General features: G+C 35.3%; 1 protein-coding gene across 2 annotated transcripts in view; it reads right to left on the reverse strand.

Annotated features, from left to right (window-relative positions):
* Nucleotides 1-904: 904 nt before the first annotated feature.
* umad1 (UBAP1-MVB12-associated (UMA) domain containing 1) overlaps nucleotides 905-22965 on the reverse strand; it is a 43119-nt gene continuing 21058 nt past the window's right edge. For both annotated transcript variants that reach the window (XM_028817043.2, XM_028817042.2), the window contains one exon: nucleotides 905-3285. In XM_028817043.2, coding sequence (XP_028672876.1) covers nucleotides 3052-3285 — 234 coding nt within the window. In that variant the 3' untranslated portion in view covers nucleotides 905-3051. The remainder of the gene's footprint in view (nucleotides 3286-22965) is intronic.

Raw genomic sequence — 22965 nt, forward strand, 5'->3', positions numbered from 1 at the left:
TTTTTCGGGCAGCTGCGCAGAAGGCGACTGTGCATTTGGCTTCGGACGTGCGCAGATGGCGACTGCACATTCGGCTTTGGATGGACATGAGTGAGTGAGGAGGCAGGCGAATTATGTATTAAGATGCTTCTACGAATCCCATACCAAATGGCATATAACAGAGACATATGCATTACATTGTGCACTGCAAACATTAACACTCAGGTCTATGGCGATTACTTAAGACTTCAACCTGTCTTAGATAGGTAGCAGAGTTTGTGCTAAAATATTACTATAATGACACATTTGGCAAGATATTCACATTATTTTGCTAAGAATGCTGCACTATAGTAGGTAAATTAACATCATTATTCCAGGTGTTTTTTCATATTTTCTACATGTTTGTTCTAGCATGTGCCATTGGTTATTTATAAATTATTTTTAATGTAATTGTGGGGGTTATTTAAAAAACAGAAAAATGTTCCTGCTTGCACAAAGACATTTTTATTTATTTTCTTTCTGAACCTGTTCACCCTATATGTTTGTGTATATATATATATATATATATATATATATATATATATATATATATATATATATATATATATATATATATATATATATATGTATGTATATAATATATATAATACAAAGGCTCAGGAATATACAGACCTGGTGCATAAAACCTTCGTAAAAAACATTTATGTAATTCACTTACCTTGAGTTTATGCCTGGTTCACAGTTCTCATTTCTGTCCTATGCAGAGTGCTCACATTTACATGTTTAAACCTACTTAGCCTTGTAAAGGAAATTATTAGGGACTTTTACTCTTTCCAAAATCGATTTCCAACAGTCTGGAGTTTCCAGTCAAACTAGAGGTCCCAGCTTTTTTATGGAGAAAAAAACAAAACAAAACACAGCAACATTACAGAATCACACTTTTTATTTATCCAGAGACAGTCCCAATTTGTTATGCTACATCAAGCAGGTTTTGTTTATATTGCCATTCTACTTTACTTTCATACATGTAAGGTAGTATTGCCGGCAGACAATATAAAATACTTGGTAAATTAACACATACCCGTCTTTTAACAGATATTTTGTTTTATTGCTGGAAATCAAAGTTTCAGTATGATCCAAACCTGAACAAAATTAAAATTGCTCAATAAAGATGATATGCTCAAAATACAACCATGAAAACAATGAAACAATTTTTACTTTATGGTAAACACTAATTTCAATAAACACACAAATTTAATTTTGAATAATCATTGTCCTGCAGAATAAAAAGGTGTCACAATGTAAACATAATTCTACTGCATCAAGAACTACCTTTAGTATTTATATAGTCTTTTGCATACAACATTTACAATCAATTACTCAGTGACTTTTTACTGTCCACCAACTTCCTTCATCATATTCAATAAATGTATACAGTAAGTATAACAATTTAAATTCTAGGAACATTTTACAGTTTTGGATGAGCAGATACCAAACCATTAAACCCCTTTTCAAAAACTCAAGTGTTTAAGTCAATAACTCGTTTAAAATTATGAAAGAAAATCAGGAAATACTTAGAGAGATATTTAACACTGTATTTTCCCAGTGCTAAAGTGCTTTATTAAAAAAATAAATGCAAAGCTTACTGTCTTAAGCTTAAAACTGTCAAAAGACCGTTTTATTGCAACGATGGAAATAATGTAAAAGAGTACTGAGACAACCTGAACATGTTAAAGGGACCAACCACAAAATTGAAAAATCTTTTATGTCTTTTTTTTTCCTTCAAAGAGCATTATATTCACCCCCCAACTGAACCACTGTCCATGTCAAATGCATGATCCACAACTGTCGGTTGTTTCTAAAGACATTGATTCTGCTTTCAATACAGATAACCTAATTTATTAATCTTGTGATAGTATCTTCTGAAAACTTTGATACAGTATGTCTGTTATCTTGACAGCTCCAGTATTCATTGTCACTATGAACCCTTAATTTTCACTAAATCCTTATCCACATTGTCAGCAGACTGCAGTTGCAGTAAGTTGTGTTATATTTCTACTAACACATATGTTCATCATACAGCTATACAGATATTAAGTAAATATTCTGATGCCACAGATTTGAGGGTATTGGCACACTAACCTACAAATGTCCAAACAGAAGGAATTAAAACAATTAGCAAAGAGATTTTGTGTTGTCTAACTGAAAATTTAAAAGCAAATGAGAATAAAAGAACCACATTTTATCAGAAAAATGTAACTATGTAACACAAATGTAACATATTTCTGAATATTTGAAGTTAGAAAATGTATAAACGCTATATTTCAGTTGTCGATTCAGTGTCAGATTTCAGTCTTCCAATTTGTATGAATGTGAAAATACTGTACATATACAGTACATCATGTTTAGTGATATAATTATGTATAAATGTTACACATATATACAGCAAACATACCTGTACACACAAATGCACACAGACTTTATCAGCGTCTTTGGTTTCCCTTTGTATTCAAATATCTATCCATCTGTTCTTCTAACCCGCATAATACATTTAAGGGTCACATGGCCAATCAGGCAACATGAGGCACAAGGCAAGGAAGTAGACCTGGACTGAGCACTATTTGTACAAAAACATGTAAAACGCCACAGTAAATTTGGGTAAATTAATTCTGTTTATATTATTTTGCTTTCCAAAAAATAAATACAGAATAAATAATCTTTCAGCACCAAGCACAGTGGGAATGGCCTACAAAGCTGATTTACAGTGGTTTTTCATCCTCAGAGTGGCATAAGGATTAATTTGTTTCATAAAATGAAATACTCTTTTAAAGGTTGATGAGGGCATGCAAAAAAAAATAATCTGACATCAGGTCAGCTTCTGAATATGTAAAAAAGGAAAATATAACTTAATGAACAATGGAGCTCCTGACACTTGATCTAATTTACAAGAATACTTTATTTGTTAACAGCATGTTGATGAAGCAGAACACTTTATGTTAAAATCCTTTTGAATCATCACTTAATATTTTTGTGCTGGTTAACTAGACACAATAATAATGTAGAAAGAAAAACTTAGAACTGCGAAGAATCATAAAGAACAGTGTTTTCTAGAGAAAAGTCATATTCATATTTAGCCAGATTTTCATTCATATCTTGTAAGAGAAGTGCATGTGGAAGATCAGGAAAGCTTGTCTGCAGTACTAAGACATGTGGTGCCAATGTGAAAGGTATATCAGCAAGGAGATCTGATGAGAGCGGTGCGCCTTCTGTAGTCTGTTTACGCTGGTCATTGTTGACAGCTTCTGGCTATGGAAAAATAAATAAATAAAACAAATGAGTCTTAAGTTTAAAATTTAGAAAACATTTTATGCTGTCATTCTGCTTAACCTTTTTACACCATTTAAAATCATTGTACATGAACTAAATATACTTATCAGAACTAATTTCAGAACATCTAAACCAGACCGAACTTAATCAGCTTTGTACAGTGGTATTCTATAACAATATATCCTGTTTTTTGCCATGTATTATTTTTTCTATTTCTGAAAAACAGCAGCAAAAGGAAAATAAATGCTTCTTGAAAATAATACAAGCAGAACTTTTATTTGGATTGACCTTAATTATTTTTTATGTTACTAGGATATACACATTTTTCACAAATGTAAATTTTATGATTTTAATGAAGACAATAATACATCTGCCCATTATTGAATACTTAGTCAGTGACAGCAATGTATTTAAGGCAAGATACCGTAACACTGGGTGTGTGGGTGTATGCAGGGCCTGAGCTATGTTTTTGACAAAAGGGTGATACTAACCAAAAAATGTTGGGGGATTATTTAAAATGGGGAGTAGGTTGGGATTTCAGCGTTGCTTTTAAATACTTCTTTAATACTATAATGCTGTGAAAAGCCGACTCCAACATCATAATATGAATTACACAAGAATAAGTCACCCATGCGATTATCAGGTAAATTTCATTCAGGTTCTCACGTGCAAACATTTGAAGATGCTTTTTTTTTTACTTCCCCCCACCCCCCAGACTTTTCAAACCAGACTTCTCAACAAATCGCCTTGTGACATATCTGTTGTTACGACTTAACGTTAAGATTGTCTATATACAGAAAACATCATCCAACTAATAGCTCATTTAGAAATGTCATACATTTTTATAATTCCTGTAAAATACAGGCTTTGTTTTCAAGGCATCTTACATAGTTGATCAGACATTTGTCACTTCAGTTTCTAAAATGAAACCTACTACCTGTCCTTTTGACCCTGTTCCAAGAAAATTAGCGAAAAGCTGAATGGCTGTTCTGGCAGAACCTACTTTAAGTATTATTAATAGTTCATTACTGACTGGCACAGTTCTTAATATACTAAATGGTACAGTTTTCACAACTTTTAGTGAAAAAAAATCAGAACTAGATCTACATGCACCTACCAATTATTTTACTTATTTCAAATTTACTTTTTCTTCCTAAAATATTTGAAAATGTAGTTGCCCACACTGCTTCAGTCACACCTTGCACATAATCATTTATTTAAGAAATTCCAGTCTGTTTTTCACACCGGTCACAGTACAGAAATGACACTAACCTGTAATGTAAAAGGCATTCTATTATCTTCTGATGAATGAAATTCCACGGTTATTATACTGCTTGAGTTAAGATCAAATTTTGACAGAACTAATCAGTCAGTTTTATAAAACAGATTAGAAAATTATGTTGGGCTCTCAGACAGTCTTTGTATGGTTTAATTCATATTTACCAAATCAATTTCAATATGTAGAGAAATGTGCTGACAGTACTCCATCATTTTATTCAGAAGTTAAATATGGTGTCCCACAGGGCTCAGTCTTTAGACCTTTACTGTTTTTCAATATGCATGCTTCCATTGGGAGCTATCAGTAGAAAGCCTACCTGCCTGCCAAGGGAGTAAATATTTTAGGATAATTTAATTACAAAAGAAGAGGACAGTAAAAGGATCACAATCAAACGTTTCTCAGTTTTTGGTTTGAAAAATCTGCTTTATCAGGTTTAGCATTATATTTTCCACTGGAAAAATGAGCCAAAAACATTGATTTTTTTTTACAACAGAAAATGTTATTATGTGTAACGGAAACATGTAAATACCAATACGTCAACATAATTTCAGTAGGACAGGTATGCCTTGGTCTACTGCTGTACTGATGCAGAAGTAGTATTCATGCCTCACATGATATATTTTGAAACAGGCACCAGCACATCTGTTTGAGCAGATGTCAGAAGACTTTTTTGTAATATTTTTTCAGTTGCTTGCACATAAAAGGGTAGAATGTCATTGACAGACCCAGACGATCGACACCACCTATTGTGTTATTATAGCCTACCACAGTGCAAGGCGTAGTTATTTCCACATTTCAGACATTGCCATTTGCTGTATTATGAACAGTGTTTAGGAGGCAGACTTCTTTCTTGTCCTTCAAATTAATGTCAATCATTTTCCTTTTTTAGTCATGCTGCTACTACACCATGCTGCAGCTTAACACATTCACGCAACAGGAGTCACCAGGCACATGACAGCGGTTTGATCGTACAGTGCTGCATACGTCAGTTTTGCTTTAAAGTAAAATCTACAGCAGTTCAGCTGAGATACAGAAACTGATCATCGTTATACAGTAACCTTGGCTGAGCAAAGAGTCTGGCAGTGAAAGCACAGATGATGTATTGACTGTACTTGCCACCCCACTTGGTCCCTCTACAGGTATAAAGCATCAAGTTACAGATGTAGTCAGAGCTTGCTTCAGACAGCATGTAGAACTTAATACTGAATCTTACCCGTTTGGATGTGGCATACTTTATCTACGACAGCCTTATCATATACCCATAACAGTTTCATTAACATTTATACCTTCTGCATATTTTTGATGGTCGCCAGATGTAATTAACATAGTTTGTACAATTTCAGTAACATTTATTTCTATAGTAACTTTTCATACAAATGATGCAGCTTAAAGTGCCTTACAAGATGTCAAAGAAGTAATTACATGCAAAGAAAAACAAAATTAGATAAAAATTATACTTAAATTTTTTTTTTTTTTAACTCTTTAAACGACAGGCAGACAAAAAACAATATGAGGAGGTGCAGGATTGTCAGCACCAAACACTAACATCACTGAAACTTGCAGGTTAGAATCTGCTGAACAGGTGTCGGTTTCACTGACCGTGTCAACGTCTGATGACCAACAAACATTATTGGCACTATCTCTTAATCTGAGCCATGATTCAGTTTTAGTTTGATCTAAAATCTGGTTTGATGGCTTCTCATTTGCCATAGTGTTTCTTATTGAAAGATCCACCGTTCTCAGGCATATTGATAAATTACCATAGAGTTAGATAAACAAGCAGAAAGCATAGAAATATTCTTTTTTTTTTTTTTGCAGCATAATGTTATTTAATGCACTAGATGGCAGCAGAATACTGTTCTGAAAATGTTTCGGGCTTAATGCTATAAAGCAGATCACCACAAGTCCAACAAGGGAATGTCCATTTTTGCACAGAACTCTAAACCCGAGACATGCTTGGGGTTAACACCAAGGAGGTTAAACTGTGTGTAATTTATGTGTGTAACAAATAAAATACAGAACTTTCATGCAATTCAAAGACAAATTGGGCATGTGTAAAGATGTAAGTTTTAAAGACTGGGGCTTTGTAAATTTTCAGTGAGCCAACAACTAAAAAAAATTAATAGTCAGAAGTGTCTCTGTGGTTAAGTTTCTGGTAAAGTTTGACATGAAGTGGGCAGAAACAACCAGTGGTAAATAGGTCATACAGGACAGCCTAATTCAACAAAGGTGAACAAAAAAGCATATCAGAAAACAGAGATGGTGTACGGCAGCTGAAAGAGTTCCTCGCCTGGCCTACTACATTTACTGGCTTTTGTATTAAGCTAGTTGTAAGACAGAAAGACAGACCGATAGATAGGCATAATGAAGTTCTAAACACATCATAATGCTGGCTTGTGTTTTGCTTGAGTACAGAATTTGAATGTAAGCTAGGAGTCTGCAGACTTAACAGCTGTGTACCATAATAATCCTTATGCAAGACATCGAAATGCCTGCCAGGGAGTATAAGTTAGACTTCGCGCAAGTCAGTGACCTTTAAGCAAACAGACCCATGAGAAAAGCTTAAAAAGTGAAGAGTGTCTGTACCACTGACTTCACTTGATCAACACTTAACTTCTTGATCAAGTGAAGTAAAAAGGTATTACCCTATTATATATAACTTAAACTTCTTCTTAATGTTTTAAAGACTTCTCAAGCTCATGATTTTATTTTTTAACAAATATTTCCTAATTATATTTCTCAGTAGTACAATGGGCTTTATGTAATGAAGAAATCTCACATTTTAACCATGTAGTCTAATCCCCTTAATATGTGGCATCCTAGACTTGTAAACAAACACCTACAGTATATAAGCAGATCAAATCAAGTCAAGCACAAAATCAAAATGTGATCAATTTCCTGTTGTTTTGTACTTACAGTTATATAAGCCGCTTTATGAAGCTAGGTTTCATCATCAAACCCACTTAATCCAGTTCAGGATCCTGGGTGGACTCTAGCCTATCCCAGCAGCAAGGATCCAACCCTCGGCAGGCAACTATCACAGGCCCCACTCAAACATACCCACACAGGGCCAATTTAGAATTGTTAACTAACACAAGTATCTTTCGAGATATGGGAGGAAAACAGAAGTATCTATGAAAAGTCCTTGCAGACATAAAATGTAGAAACTTCACATGTACAATTTACCAAGCATGTGATTTTAACCCAGAATACACAATTTGTGAGGTGGGAGCACCTGTTTCAATTATTTCCACCACAAACAAGATAATTTTGTATTTTTGTAATGGTATAACAATAGGGAGAAAAATATACAAATAAAACTTTCAACAAATAGCAATACTTGCTAAGTAAGGCAGATGAAATTAATACTAAATAATGATAAATAAATGTATATGTAAATATACAGTGAGCATTTTAGTAGTTTAATTATTTTTCTTAATCATTCCAACAATTACAGTAATTACACTATGTAAGTCTTTTATAACAAATGAAATGCCTAAATTCATAATAAACAAAAAGGATTTAAAGGCTATAATTATGTGTATTTACAATTCTAATAACACCAAGCATAATCAAGACTGTAGAGGAAGAGCAGGTCTGGTCAGCAGTGTATGTATTTTATATGCTTTCATGGTACAACCCAGTATACAAGTCTTTCTATTAATACATTGTTATTTACCTAAAATACGCATGTACTTTTGATGCAATCCGTGACTGCTGCAATACTAGGATGGTTAAATGTGGATTACACTGATAATCATGACTTTCCTAAAATATATAAATAATTGAATACCTATGACTGTCAAAGCAAACCGTTGATTGAATACATGTAATTAACACTAATGACACTGACAATCTTAAATTACCAAATAAGACATTAATGTTTAAAGACTAACACATGTGGCATTTTTTTTTAGAAACAAAGAGTCTTTTAAAACAATCATATTTTTTAAATGGGTCACAAGAGATCCCATAACTCCAGATTCCTGGACTTAAAGGCTTGATCTGTGCAAAACAGTTAATACATTTTCATTTTGTTTCATCATTTCTTGTCACCACACAACTGTTATTTTTATTCTAAAATATTGTTTTCTCCTTTTTTAATATAGGCACAGGAAACATCTGGATAAACAAGACTTCAAAAATGTTGATGCTAAGTAGCTACAAGGCAGTTCACTTAGCTGTCAGACGATTAAATTACTGATGAAAAGTTCACATCAATTTCAAAATTCAGTGCTTGTTTTCACTGAACAACGTTACTGAGTAAGAAGGTACTTTGTTTTGTTTAATGCATTTTGTACAAAGTTTGTGAGTGTTTTACAGTGGCAGATAATATTTCTAGATTTGCTGGTAGTACTAGGGTGTTGTACCGTGTTAGCCATTATGAATGCAGTTAGAAGTCAAGCAAAATGACACCTTTCATTGGCTAACTAGATAGATTACAATATGCAAGCTTTCGAGGCAACTCAGGCCCCTTCTTCAGGCAAGATGCATCTTTTTAGTTAGCCAATAAAACGTGTCATTTTTCTTGACTTCTCACTAGATTTGCTGGATAAACAAATTTATTTATTAACATAAACCAATACAAAGTTGTCTAGGCCAGTATTATTAGCAATATTTATATGCATATGATACTTAATAGTTAGCTGGGATCTTAAATTGAAGTACACTGAATAAAAATACATTAAAGTGAACTGAATTAATGTCACAACTCTATAAAATGACAACTTAAAATGTACAAACAAAGCATCTGAGGACTTGCTTCAAAAGTGAAAAGTTAACAACAATCAAAAATAAAATTGTCAGTAAGAAATTCAAGTGTTGCAAAGGCTGTTCTCAGCAAGAGTGTGGAAAGACTGACTGCATCTGCACATATAATCAAAGCATGGAAAGAAAACTCTGGAAAGTTCACAAATCCTGTGCACATGCCCCCATCCTGAACACATTGACAGAAGCAATGGATGGAACTGGAGCTATTTATGTGGCCTGCATCACAGTACTGAATAAAAAAAAAACTTAGTTGTGGCAAAACTGCTGGGGTAAATGAGATACTACCAGATATTGTGGTTGTGTTTTGGTTAGCGTGTTACCTGTTCAATGTTGCATGTAAAGCAGGGATAGTGCTTCAAAACAAACTAAATTTTTTTTAAAAGGGGACAACAGGAAGTGCTCCCCAATCTCCCTGAGGAATTTCATACCAAAGTACAAGAGGTCCTCGGGTTACAACGTCTCGACATACGTTTCGAGTTTACAATGCTCACTCCCATAAAAACTTAAAAAAAATTGAGACGTGAGAAGGAATAAAGGTAAGGATTTTTTTACACTCATTTTTCTGTTACTACAATACAGTGTACAGTACAGTATATGTCCTTTTTCTGTGGCTTAGTTGTGTTTTTATGTTCTAGATTATGATTTTGCAAATGTTTTTGGATAGGTAACCAAAATTTCGACTTACACCAAAATTCGGGTTACATCACTGTTGTAGGAACGGAACTATGTCGTAACCCGAGGACCCCCTGTACTGTAATGTAGACTGCCCCTAGGTAAAACTCAGGTCCAGAAGGAAAGGTTAAGATTCTGTTCTGGTAGTGGACCAACTCTTTGTCCTTGTACAGTTTTTCAATCCTCCTTAAACCGTATGTACCTTACTGATCCAGAAGACTTGGTACCAACAGGTAACTTGTGGAGGGTGCTACAGACACATGAGGATCCTGAGGTATTATGTTTATGTGTATCTGTAGAACCAAAGTTGTGCTCTTACACTTGTTCAGACAAAGAATAATTGTGTGTAGCAATATCAATAGATTGGTGGGAAATATATAAATGCTTTTCTTCCCACATTCTCATCCAAAAATAACTGCTTAACTAGCACTATCCTGTATTATTCCATGCTACTGCAAAGATCACATCATCAGTCAAGAGTGAAACATATTTGTACCTGAGTTCCGCTGCATAATCAGACAACAAGCATTCCTGCTGTATTTCTGGCTGGAGACCACATGTTAGGCCCTAGCTCACATTAAAGAGGCGAGGATGTAGCAGTATAACAGTGCTTATAAGGGGGAAGCTAGATGAAAAATGACATCAGTCTAATAAAGACATGTAATGAACAGCTTCCCTTTCAGAATCAGAGCATAACTTCCTGCTACTTAGTAGCAAAAACACAGCCCACAGGGTGAGTCAAAATTATGTTAACACTAATGGTACTGCTATGTATATACGTATATACAATTTTTATGGACAATTTATGTGTCACATATGGTACATGTGTTGAACATGATGGTGAACAGATTGAGATATTTCCTGTAAATCATCTTGCACATAACATAGATAGATACATACATACATACTTTTATTAATCCCCAAGGGGAAATTCACATACTCCAGCAGCAGCATACTGAAGCATATGAAGTATGTTTTGTGAATAAATTGTTTCCGCCATTCAAATTTTTTTTGACCAATAATTTTGACTCACCTTGTATTTCATTAACCTTTCAAACCACATCTGAAAAGGTGAATACAAAGTTATTTTAAAACACCCATAGAAACCTCCAACGGTGCGTGGCACTGTCCTTGTTTAAGCAATTTATAAAATGCACTGTTTTAAAATGTGGTTAGACATCTGCTCAACAGGATGCTAATTCAGATCAACTGCACTTAAACCTATGCCATTACTACATTAGTCGCTTACAACATCTGCATCTTAACAAAGTACTTTATTTTATATTTACTGTCAGTCCAAATGTTTATGTGTACTGTTCACCTGCAACTGAGCTGTTAATTCTTGCCGTTCTACAAATGTTCTAACTTTTTTGCATACAGCATAAATTTATTTGGCTTTAACTGCTAAGATGAGTTTTATTATGAGAAGCTAATGCACATCTTGCTTTATTATATCCTTACTTGTATGTTCTTGTGTTGAGTTTGGTGGGTGAGGGGACTGGTAGAAATAGCCCCACACTGTTTGCAAACATATAGTGGATATGCATTGATAACCAGATGAGCAAAATAAATTTCAAGCAACAGTACATGTCTCCATGATCATATATAGAATAGTAACATTATCTAGGCATTACAGTGAGTTTTCATATTGATATTTATATTGTTTCATCTTCATTTTGTGTTTCCAAATACCACTGAACTGTATTCTATCTGCACAATTTATAAGGAAACATCTATTGATCTTGAAAATGGATATAAAAGATATGTGTTATGGTAACGGTATTACTTCTTTTTTTCCAGTTCTTCTGTGGTGATGATCTGCGCCACCACCACCTGATCAAAGTAACATGCTGCACCCTGTATTTATGGATTGAATGGTGGGTGTCTCAGATGTCCACATGACCACCACCATCTACTGCTTCCATGTGAATCCTCAAAACCATAAGGACTGCTTTAGAACATCTATACTAGGCAGAATGCTCAGTGAGGGCTGAGTGGTCTTTTGGCCAAGTCTTTTGACCTTGGAAGCCCTGCAGATTTTGTTTTTTTTTTTCTTCTCCAGTCTAACTGAAGTTTTTTTTTTTCTGTCCTCCTGATTCAACCTTACCTTTTTCTTTGTTACATACTGTATAATAGTATTGCCTAACCTTGTTTATGTTTTATATTAACTTCCTTTTATTTCATTTTGTAAATTACTTTGAGCTACAGTTTGTAAGAAAACTTGCTATATAAATAAATGCTATTCTTCTTCTTATGACCGTTTGATGTGCTGTTAAACAGATGGCAAAAAATCAGCAACAAAAAGAGGTACAGTACAAGACCAGTGGATTACACAGAAAAGGAAAAACATGAGACATTAAGCCATTCAGGGGCATGACTATACAATACATAATAGTTTATAACCTGTCTATCATCTACCTCCTTCTCTCACCTGCTCTCCATCTCTGTCAGGCGAGTTAAAATTAAGTTTACGATTTCCTTTATTTGTCACATGTATACACACAGGAGTATATCATGAAAGACAACTTGGTGAGCAGCCTGTAGTATAAAATTTTATTTAAAAGTATACATTAAAAATAAACACAACCCTGCTTTCAAAAAAGCTGGGACGCTATGTAAAATGTAAACAAAAACAGAGATGATATGTACATTCTGTAAATCCTATATTTAACTGAAAATAGTATAAAAGCAACATACTAGAGTTTGAAACTGAGAAATGTTATTGATTTTTGAAAAAATGTATGCTCATTTTGAATTTGATACTGGTAACACATTTCAAAAAAGTTGGGACATGGGCATGTTTACCATTGTGTTGCATCAGCTCTTCTTTTAGCAACACTCTGTAAATGTTTAGGAAGTGAGGAGACTACAGTATTCATGCCATGTACACTAATGCATCAAGGATGCTGGCTTTTGAACTATGCGCTGATAACAAGCCAAATGGTTCCCGTCTTCTTTAACCTGGAGGATATGGTGTCTATGATTTCGAAAAAGAATTTCAAATTTTAATTTGTAGAACCACAGAACAGTTTTCCACTTTGCCTCAGTCCACCTTAAATGAGTTCAGGACCAGAGAAGGCAGCAGTGTTTCTGGATCATGTTTATATATGATTTCTTCTTTGCATGGTAGAGATTTAACTTGCATTTGTGGATGCAGTTATGAACTGTGTTCACAGACAGTGGTTTTCCAATATGTTCCTGGGCCCATGCAGTGATTTCAAAAGAGAATTAAGTCATTTTAATACAGTGCTGACTGAGAATCCTAGCGATCCAATATTGGTTTTCAGCTTGTCCCTTGTGTACAGAGATTTCCCTGGATTCACTGAATCTTTTTCAAGACACAGGTGGCTCCCGCAAAGGTGGTAAAGCTACCGTTGTGGCAGCACCTCGAGTACTTGTTGGATGTATTACGCTCAGCAGGCCAGTATAGTGCATGACATGGAAGAGGACGAATAGGAATCGAGAAATGCCGTGTCGGCTGCGTGTGGGCGGGACCGGTTTTGAAGAGGAACCGCAGGCAGCATGGGGAAGGGTTTGGAAGAGGACGAATAGGAATCAAAAAATGCCGTGTCGGCTGTGTGTGGGCGGGACCGGTTTTGAAGTGGAAGCAGGACGAACCAGAAGAGAAATATATATGAGATTGTTGCTCTGCAGATGTGGATACAGTTGTTGGTACCCTTAAAGGTCACTGAAAAAGTGCTGTATGCTTCCTGAAAAGTGATTCAAATGAAAAGCAATTGTTCCATGTATACCTGCATGCCTTTTGATGTGTCATCAAGTATAGCAAGTGTGAAAAATGTAAATATTGCTCTAAATATTCTTTTAAAATGGCCTGGACACATTCATTAGTACCCATAGAAAAGATTGTTAATTGGATTACAGTGATTTTTTTTCAAACTAGCCGTTTTCTTTAATTAGTATCACACATGTCTCCAATCATGCAACCAGTCCTTCAAACCATTTAAAAGGAAAAAAGTAGTCACTCTGCTGTTTGGTATTATTGTGTGTCCCACACAAATATGGACCAGAGAAAGCAAAGGAGAGAGTCATCTTGAGGAAATCAAAAAGAAAATTATAGACGATCAAAGGCTGCAAGACCATCTCCAAGCAACTTGATGTTCCTGTGACAACAGTTGCAAATATTAAGAAGTTCATGGGACTGTACCCAACCTCCCTGGACGTGTCTACAAAAGAAGCCCAGAATGGGAAGAAGGATAATGAGAATGATAAACAAAAAGCCAAGGACAACTACCAAAGAGATGCAAGCTGAATTCCAAAGTCAAGGTCCATCAGTGTCTGATCACATCCGTCATTTTTTGAGTGACAGTAGGCTCAGTGAAAGAACAAGATAAAAAAGCCAGACTGGAATTCATTAAAATGCATATTGACAAGCCATAATGCTTCTAGGAGAATGTACTTTGGACAGATGAGACAAAACAGGAGTTTTTTTGGCAAGTCACATCAGCTCTATATCCACAGACAAAAAAAAATAAATCTTTGCTGTGTCTGGCACCATGTGCTTTGAGTCTGTGTATGAAACAAGGAAACTCCAAAACTATCAAGAAATTCTGGACCGAAACATACTGCCTAGTGCCCAGTATCAGAATGCTCTGTCTTAGGTGCAAGTCATTGATCCTCCATCAGGATAATGACACAAAACACATAGCTAAATGCACCCTGGAATGGCTAACAGTGAAAACATAGGAATATTCTGAAGTGGCCTTCTATAAGCCCTGATTGAATCCTATTGAACATCTATGGAAAGAACTGAAACATGCAGTCTGGAGAAGATACCCTTCAAACTTGACATAGTTTGCTCAGGAAGAGTGGGAAAAACTTCCTGTTGACAGGTGTAGAAGTATCATTGAAAACTACAGGAATTGTTTGTTTGCAGCGATTGCCTCTAAAGGTTGTGAAAATACTAGGTTAAGAGTTCCATCATTTTTGTCTATGCCAATTTCATTTGTGTTATTCTCCGAAATATTCCATTGAATCAAAAACCCTATAGCAAAGTCCAATTTTTGTTAAATACCGAAAAATGATGGGTACCAATTACATTTGTCAGTTTCATGTTATTTCAGAGACAATTTTGGGTTCTTTTTTCGTGGAGAGATACCTTTAAATGTGTTTACATCTGTATTTGCCTGTACAGCCTTTCACAGAGTGGTGAACCCCTTCCCATCTTTATTTGTGAGAAACGCTGCCTCCCTGGAATGCATGTTACTGACCTGTTGCCAAATAACCTAATTAGGTGTAAGATGTTTCACTATGTTTTTTTGTCCATTACATAATTTTTCCAGTCTTCCAGCGAACGACTCTGCAGCGATGTATGGTCTTTTTTGGTCCATTTCTATACCAGACAGTGATGCATCCTGATGGTATGCTTTCAAGAGCCACATGACGGATGGACTTCAGGGCTCTTTTTCACACTCTGAATTTCTTCAGTTTTCTGGGATGATAAAGGTGTTGCCTTGTCTTATTGATCAGAATGTGTGTGAGTGCATGTTAAATCACTCCTGATGTTAATTCCCAAGTATCTGAAACATTCAGCTCTCTCTCCACTACAGTACGTTAATCAGCAGATAGACGCGACGTTGTTCACTTCTTGTACTCCTTGCTGAAATTCACTATGAGCTCTTTGTGGACGTTGATATACTGACTGTTTTCTGACTACCAAAGTGACAGGCCAGCCACTTTGTCTAGGGAGGGCTACTCATTGTTGCTACTAATGAGGAAACAGCTGTATCGTCTGCAAAGTTTGCAATGGTATTTGAGTTGTACCTGGCTACACAATCGTGTATATTGAATACAGCAAGGGACCAAAAACAAACCCCTCAGGGTGCTAATGTTCAGGATAATAGAGATGGAGAAGTGTTTTTCTACCCTGACTACTTGGGGTCTGGCAGACAAAATACCTCTAGTTCCTGTTCTGCTTCCCAGGCTAAGACAGATGTCCTTTGGCATCCCATCCAGACAGCAATGTACTGTATGCCAACTGGTGGTTGCTTCGTTGATGTTCTGTCTAAGTAGTGGTCAATACCCACTCAGAGATTTGAGAAAAAAACCCTTCGTAGTAAACGTCAGCATTGTGCCGTCCTTCATTCTCATCTCTTGTAAAACTACCTTCGTATTCTGTGTGTTACAGCCTATGAGCCTCAACACCAGACTTAAGTGATTGCATAGACAATACAAACTGAGACAGGCTTATCCTGTAATTTGCTGAATGTCTGTATTGAGAAGAAGATTTTAAACTTCAACCTAGCCCCCAACATTTTGGATTTACATTGCTACTAGAAATAAATATTTAACTGCAACAAAAAAGTTTATTAATTGAGTGTTAAGTATATTTTATCTCAGCAATGCACCCAGTAAGACTAGAAAACTCATATATACAGCACAAACATTTGTACACTGTTTAAAGTAATGATGTTAAGCATCAATAGGGTAAGGAATGTTTCATATTAAAATATACAGTATATTCCTTTGAAGATATTTGAATGTTGGATATATACAGTGTATGTATTTTACCAGATGATGTACATTTCGCTAGAACATTAACATGTTGTTTTAACAATGAATAATTTGTTAAACATCTATCCAACTGGCAAGTTATGAAACAGATGCCAAAAAAATCAAAGTCCATTGAAACTCTGGTTCTTAAATATAAATGAAAGATTCATGGTATTTAACTAACAGGACAAAAATAATCATGTGATGCTCTGCACCCTTTTTCTTCCTGTTGCCTGAACAGCTTTACTGCAGCTTAGGCCAGATTTAAATATGCATGGACAAACAACAAACACGCACTACATGCATTAGGCCTACAGATGAAACAAATAAGTAGAGAGACTTAACCAGAGGCCTATTTTAAATGAATTTAATAATGTCCAATTATGAAAATATGTCATAAAGGCACATAGCATGAAAGGTGTGGTTCTGTGCAAAAATCATCCTACAATAAAATTTACCTTAGCATTCAAGCTGACATTTCAGCTAGAGGGGAGACAGTCATGGTAGCTTACTCTTCTACTTGAAATGAGGTTTGTAGCATCCACTACACTGATGATAGTACAACTATCTGCCGTAACTATAAAATAAGAAAAGGCGGTTCTTGGAAGTGTTATTCAAAGATATGTTGGTTGTTTGAAAAATCTCTCAATATTGCACAGTATGTCTTGAAGATCATGAAGTTCAGCATAGACAAATGAAAATGACCACAACATTTTGAATATTTAAACTATAATACACCATAAAATATAAAGAAAGCTCAAACAAGAATATGACAGCCTTATCTTGTAGTGTGTTAGGGTACTTGATGTTTATGTGACAGTGCTTAAAAATTCCTTATTTTACATTATATGCTCTTTTCTGCAACACTTTTAAAACCAAAATGAATCCAGGCATTCAACTTTAATTCAAATAAAACCATTTGTATCAGAGTATCTATAGCTAGCTAATCAACATGGTTGCCATCACTGTTCTTACACAAACAAGTAAAAACTGTCCACACACTATTTCTACTCTCACAATATAGAAAGCAAAAACTGAAGTACATCATGTAAGGGAGTAACTTACTATGTCATGTAAGTACCAAAATGGTAAAAAAATTATACCACTAACATAAAACAAGGTACTGTATTATAGGTTGAACAATGGCTTTTTGAATGCTAATGTTCAGGAACCTCTTTTAATCCAGATGAAATTACAAAAGATGAGATGCACCACCATCTGTGGCTAAAGGGGTTTATTTTTTCCTAAGAAACATGTAAACACACTCCTCTTCTTCTTTCGTCTGCTCCCATTAGGGGTCACCACAATAGATCATCTTTTTCCATATCTTCCTGTTCTCTCCATCTTGCTACATTACAACCATCATCTGCATGTCTTCTCTCACCACATCCATAAACCTCCTCTTCGGCTTTCCTCTTTTCCTCTTACCTGGCAGTTCCATCCTTAGCATCCTTTTCCCAATATATCCAGCATCTCTCCTCTGTTCATGTCCAAACCAAGGCAATCTCGCCTCTCTTACTTTGTCTCCAAACCATCCAACCTGATCAGACCCTCTAATGTACTCATTTCTAATCCTGTCCATCCTTATCACAACCAATGTAAATCTTAACATCTCTGCACTTCCAGCTTGGTCTCCCATTTTTTGGTCAGTGCCACCATCTCCTACCCATATAACACAGCTTGTCTCACTACTGTCCTGTAGACCTTCCCTTTCACTCTTGCTGGTACCCGTCTTTCACAAATCACTCATGACACTCTTCTCCACCCATTGCATCCTGCCTGCACTCTCTTCTTCACCTCTCTTCCACACTCCCTCTTACTCTTTACTATTAATCCCCGGTATTTAAACTCATCCAACTTTGCCAATTCTACTCCCTACATCCTCACCACTCCTCTGATCTCCCTCTTATTCACACACATGTATTCTGTCTTGTTCCTACTGACCTTCATTCCTCTCCTCTCTAGAGCATATTTCCACCTTTCCAAGGTCTCCTCAACCTGCTCACTACTCTCGCTACAGATCACAATGTCATCAGCAAACATCATATTCCAAGGAAAATCCTGTCTAATCTCATCTGTCAAATAAGAAAAGGCTCAGAGCCAATCCCTGATGTAATCCCACCTCCACCTTGAACGCATCTGTCACTCCTACAGCAGACATCACTGTCACACTTCCCTTTTACATATCCTGTACAACTCTTACATACTTCTCTACCACTCCCGACTTCCTCATACAATACCACAACTCCTCTCTAGGCACCCTGTCATAGGATATAATCTACCAGTGTGCATCTTACTCCACTCTTGTACGTCACCCTATGTTCCTCCCTCTTCTTAAAATATGTATTCACCACAGCCATGCCCATCCTTTTCGCATAATCCACTACCATCTGACCTTGTGCATTCTTCTCCTTGACACCAAAGTTACCCATCACCTCCTCATTTCCTCTGTTCCCTTCACCAACATGTCCACTGAAATCTGCTCCAATCACTACTCCCTCTCCCTTCGGTAAACTCTCCACCAGTTCATCCAGCTCACTCCAGAAGTCTTCTTTCTCATCCATCGCTTGCAGGGCATATGCACTAACAACATTCATCATCACACCTTCAATTTCAAAAACATGTAAACTTGGTTTTGAATCAAAAAAATATATATTTGTAAATATTTTTTGAAAGTTTGATTTATGACCTGATTTCGTGTATTAGTTTTATATTTATTTATTTGCTTTAATTCTGTTCTATTTTTTACATATACACCCACATACATGCATGAAACCACCTTCAACACATACACGCACAAATAATTCAAATTAAAATGTTATGTATAGAATGTTCGCCTTTTACTTAGCCACCCTGCAGTTTTTGATAAGTACCCAGGACCACAGAGTTGGAAAAGGCAAAATGATAGCACAAAAAGTAACCATTAACTGTCTACTGATTCCTTAGCATGGACATCTTTTGTGTTCTGAGTGATTGCTACAATGGTCATTTACCATTCCCAGCAGCTGTACTCATTGAGATGGCATGGCTGGGATAAGTTCTGGGAATTACAAAGTGCAGGTCAGATACATAGATAATGCTTCACTTGTCCCATGGAGAAATTTAGAAATATATAAATAATATAACAAATAACACATAATAGTTACAAAAAAAAATCTTCTGAATTGACTAATGGTAAGATAGCAGTCACAATGTGGCATTATAAATGCATATTGCCATAGGTATGAAGGAACTCCTGCAGCGTATCTTGATGCATATCCACTGAATCGTTTTTTGGCTAAAAGAGCCTACAGTAACCTCAAAAAGTACTGAATTTCAATTCAGGGTTATGGTGGACTACAATAATGAATCAACCCTAAAAAACATAATCTCTAACAAACTTACACATTCTCAAGAGCCCAGGTTATCAATAAACTTTGTAGTGGAATTGACAACTAAAATACACTGTCAATAACTTCCACTATACATGCAAAAATTGTACTGCAATATAACAATTACAAAATTTTATCACTCTTGGCACTATTGTCTTTGTGATTTAAAACATGATAAACACAAGTTTAGTAATGGACATGAGACATGATGTTTTACTTATTTATATTCTGATCTTGTAAACAAACCTCTCAACTGTATTTATGAGTGCCTTACAGTTATTATCCTCTTAACTCATAATGTATTTGCAGACATAGCATTTCCAAAGACTGACAAACATGAACAAAGCAGCCTCTGAACATATTAAATTAGGGGAAAAAAATACCCTTAACAGACTAATTATCTATAGTTCAGTGATGGGCTGTTAAAGACATTACCTGTAGCAATTTGCTTGCAGAAATTACTTCTTTGAAACCAGTGCAATATTTAGAAACAATTTAAAGATATGACGAAGAAAAACGCTGAAAGCACCCAGGCATGAGTAAACATCAGATGACTGCACAATTATATTTATATACAGTAGAAAGCAAACCCTTAATTTATTTTCACAGAAGCTAACCCTGAATACGCCTTGCACTGATGTCTAGTCATCTGATAAAGCCTTTCATACAAATCACGCTATACAGTGGCATGCAAAAGTTTGGGCACCCTTGCTTAAAATGTCTGTTACTATGAATAGTTAAGTGAGCAGAAGATAAACTTATCAACAAAAGGCATAAAGTTAAAGATGACATATTTCTTTTCAGCATTTTCTGCAAGATTAGAGTATTGTTTTTGTTTTCTATAATTGTACAGTGCAAAAAGGAGCACCATGCAAACATTTGGGCACCCCAAGACATCTGATGTCTTAGATAATGTTTACCAAGGTCTCACAACCTAATTAGTTTATTAGGGCTATGGCTTGTTCACAATCATCGTTAGGAAACTCCAGGTGATGCAAACTGCAAAGCTGTATAAATTCTCTGACTCCTTAAACCTTGTCCCAACAATCAGCAGCTATGGGCTCCTCCAAACACTCTGAAAAACAAAATAATTGATGCTCAGGAGAATACTACAAGAAGACAGAAAAGCGTTTTCAGGTAGCTATTTCCTCACTTCGTAATGCTATTAAGAAATGTCAGTTAACAGGAACAGCGGAAGTCAAGTTGAGGTATGAAAGAGAAAGAAAACGTTCTGAAAGAACTGCTTATTAGATTGCTAGAAAGGCAACTAAAAACTCCAGTTTGACTGCAAAAAAAATTCAGGAAAAATTAGCAGACTCTGGAGTGATGGTGCACTGTTCCACTGTATGCAAAGGTATGTTTGGAGAAAAAAAAAAAAGGTGGCAAATTCCAGGAACATAATATGTTTCCAACTATTAAGGATGGGGGTGGATCGATCATGCTTTAGGATTGTGTTGCAGCCAGTAGCACACGGAACATGTCACTGGTATTGGGAAGAACTGATTAAAATAAACACCAGCAAATACTGAAAGCAAACATCACACTATCTGTAAAAAAAAAAAAAAAAGTTGAAGTTAAAAAGTGGATGCATCCTACAACAAGACTATGATCCGAAACACACCTCAAAATCTACAATGGAATACCTCAAGAAGCACAGGCTGACAGTTTTGTCATGGCTCTCAAAGTCCCATGACCTAAACATCCTTGAAAATCTGTAGATATATCTCAAATGATCAATGAATGCAAGATGACCTAAGAATCTTTCAGAATTAGAAGTCTTCTGCAAGGACGAATGACCGTAAATACCTCAAGTAAGAATTGAAAGACTCTTAGCTGGCTACAAAATGCATTTTATAAGATGTGATACTTGCCAAAGAGGGTGTTACTAAGTACTGACCATGTCGGGTGCCCAAATTTTTGCTTCTGGCACTTTTAATTTTTTTGGTATTTGCACCTGTGAATAATGGAAATAAAAATGCAATCTTGCTTAAAACATTAAAAGAGATGTTTCATCTTTAACTTTAGGCCTTTTGTTGATCAGTTCATCTTCCGCTCACTTAACTCACTTAACACTTGGCTTTCTGAATTTTAGTTTTTCATCTAGCCTTGGGACTAACAAAATTGCTGAACATTTTGTGCTAATCTTTCAATTTTACTCTGTTTTGCTTGTCAACTTTGTACTGGCTAATTCCTCAAATTATACATATTATAATTTTTTGTAAGTCTCCTTAAATAATGAATGGTGGTAATAATAGTAATGTGTTTTATTGTAATTTTTGATAATTTCTAATTTACTATTGGGGGTAGTTCTGAAAACTTCATTCTACTAGCTACTCTCTGTAAACCTGGCCTTAGTAAAATATATGAGGGATTCAGGATATGTTAAAATGCATGGCCCCCAGTGAAAGCTTTTCCATGTTTCCAAGACTAAACATACAGAATCAGTTTTGTTTACAGTAGTATGATATGCCATTTAAAAAGTCCATAGTACATACAATAAATATTGAAATATCGGGTTAATTTGAAACTACAGTAATAATTTTAAAATAATATGCTGTTGTCTGAAAAATCTACTTTTAAAAACAACTCAACAACAATAAATCTATTTGTGATACAACAAGATGTCAGAAAAAAAATAAAAGTAAATTATACTTTAATATATGTTTAGCTGAAGTGAAGATCTGATTCAGCACATCCTTAGGTAAGTGAAAATAGAAACTGTGTGCTTCTTTCCGTTGGACTGTATTCCACTTTTCAATCAAGAGGACAACATCTTGGAATGTGATAGTATATTTTTCTACTTTTGTTTAAATATTTATAAATTTAATATTCATAATTATTGTAACTTTTAATTATTTTATAACATTTAAAATAATATAAAATTAAAATATTTTTCATGGAATGGTAAAGTTTAAATTTGCTGTCCTTCCCCATTGAGGTTACGGTGATATACTTGTGAAATTCAATAATTTTTTATTCCTCTTATTAAACAGTTCTGTCTAATTACTTTCCTCCTTGTTTATTTTTAAGACTTCATTTTCTTTACTAATTCAATAA

The sequence above is a fragment of the Erpetoichthys calabaricus genome, chromosome 13 (genome assembly GCF_900747795.2).
Source record: "Erpetoichthys calabaricus chromosome 13, fErpCal1.3, whole genome shotgun sequence".
NCBI classification, from domain to species: domain Eukaryota; kingdom Metazoa; phylum Chordata; class Cladistia; order Polypteriformes; family Polypteridae; genus Erpetoichthys; species Erpetoichthys calabaricus.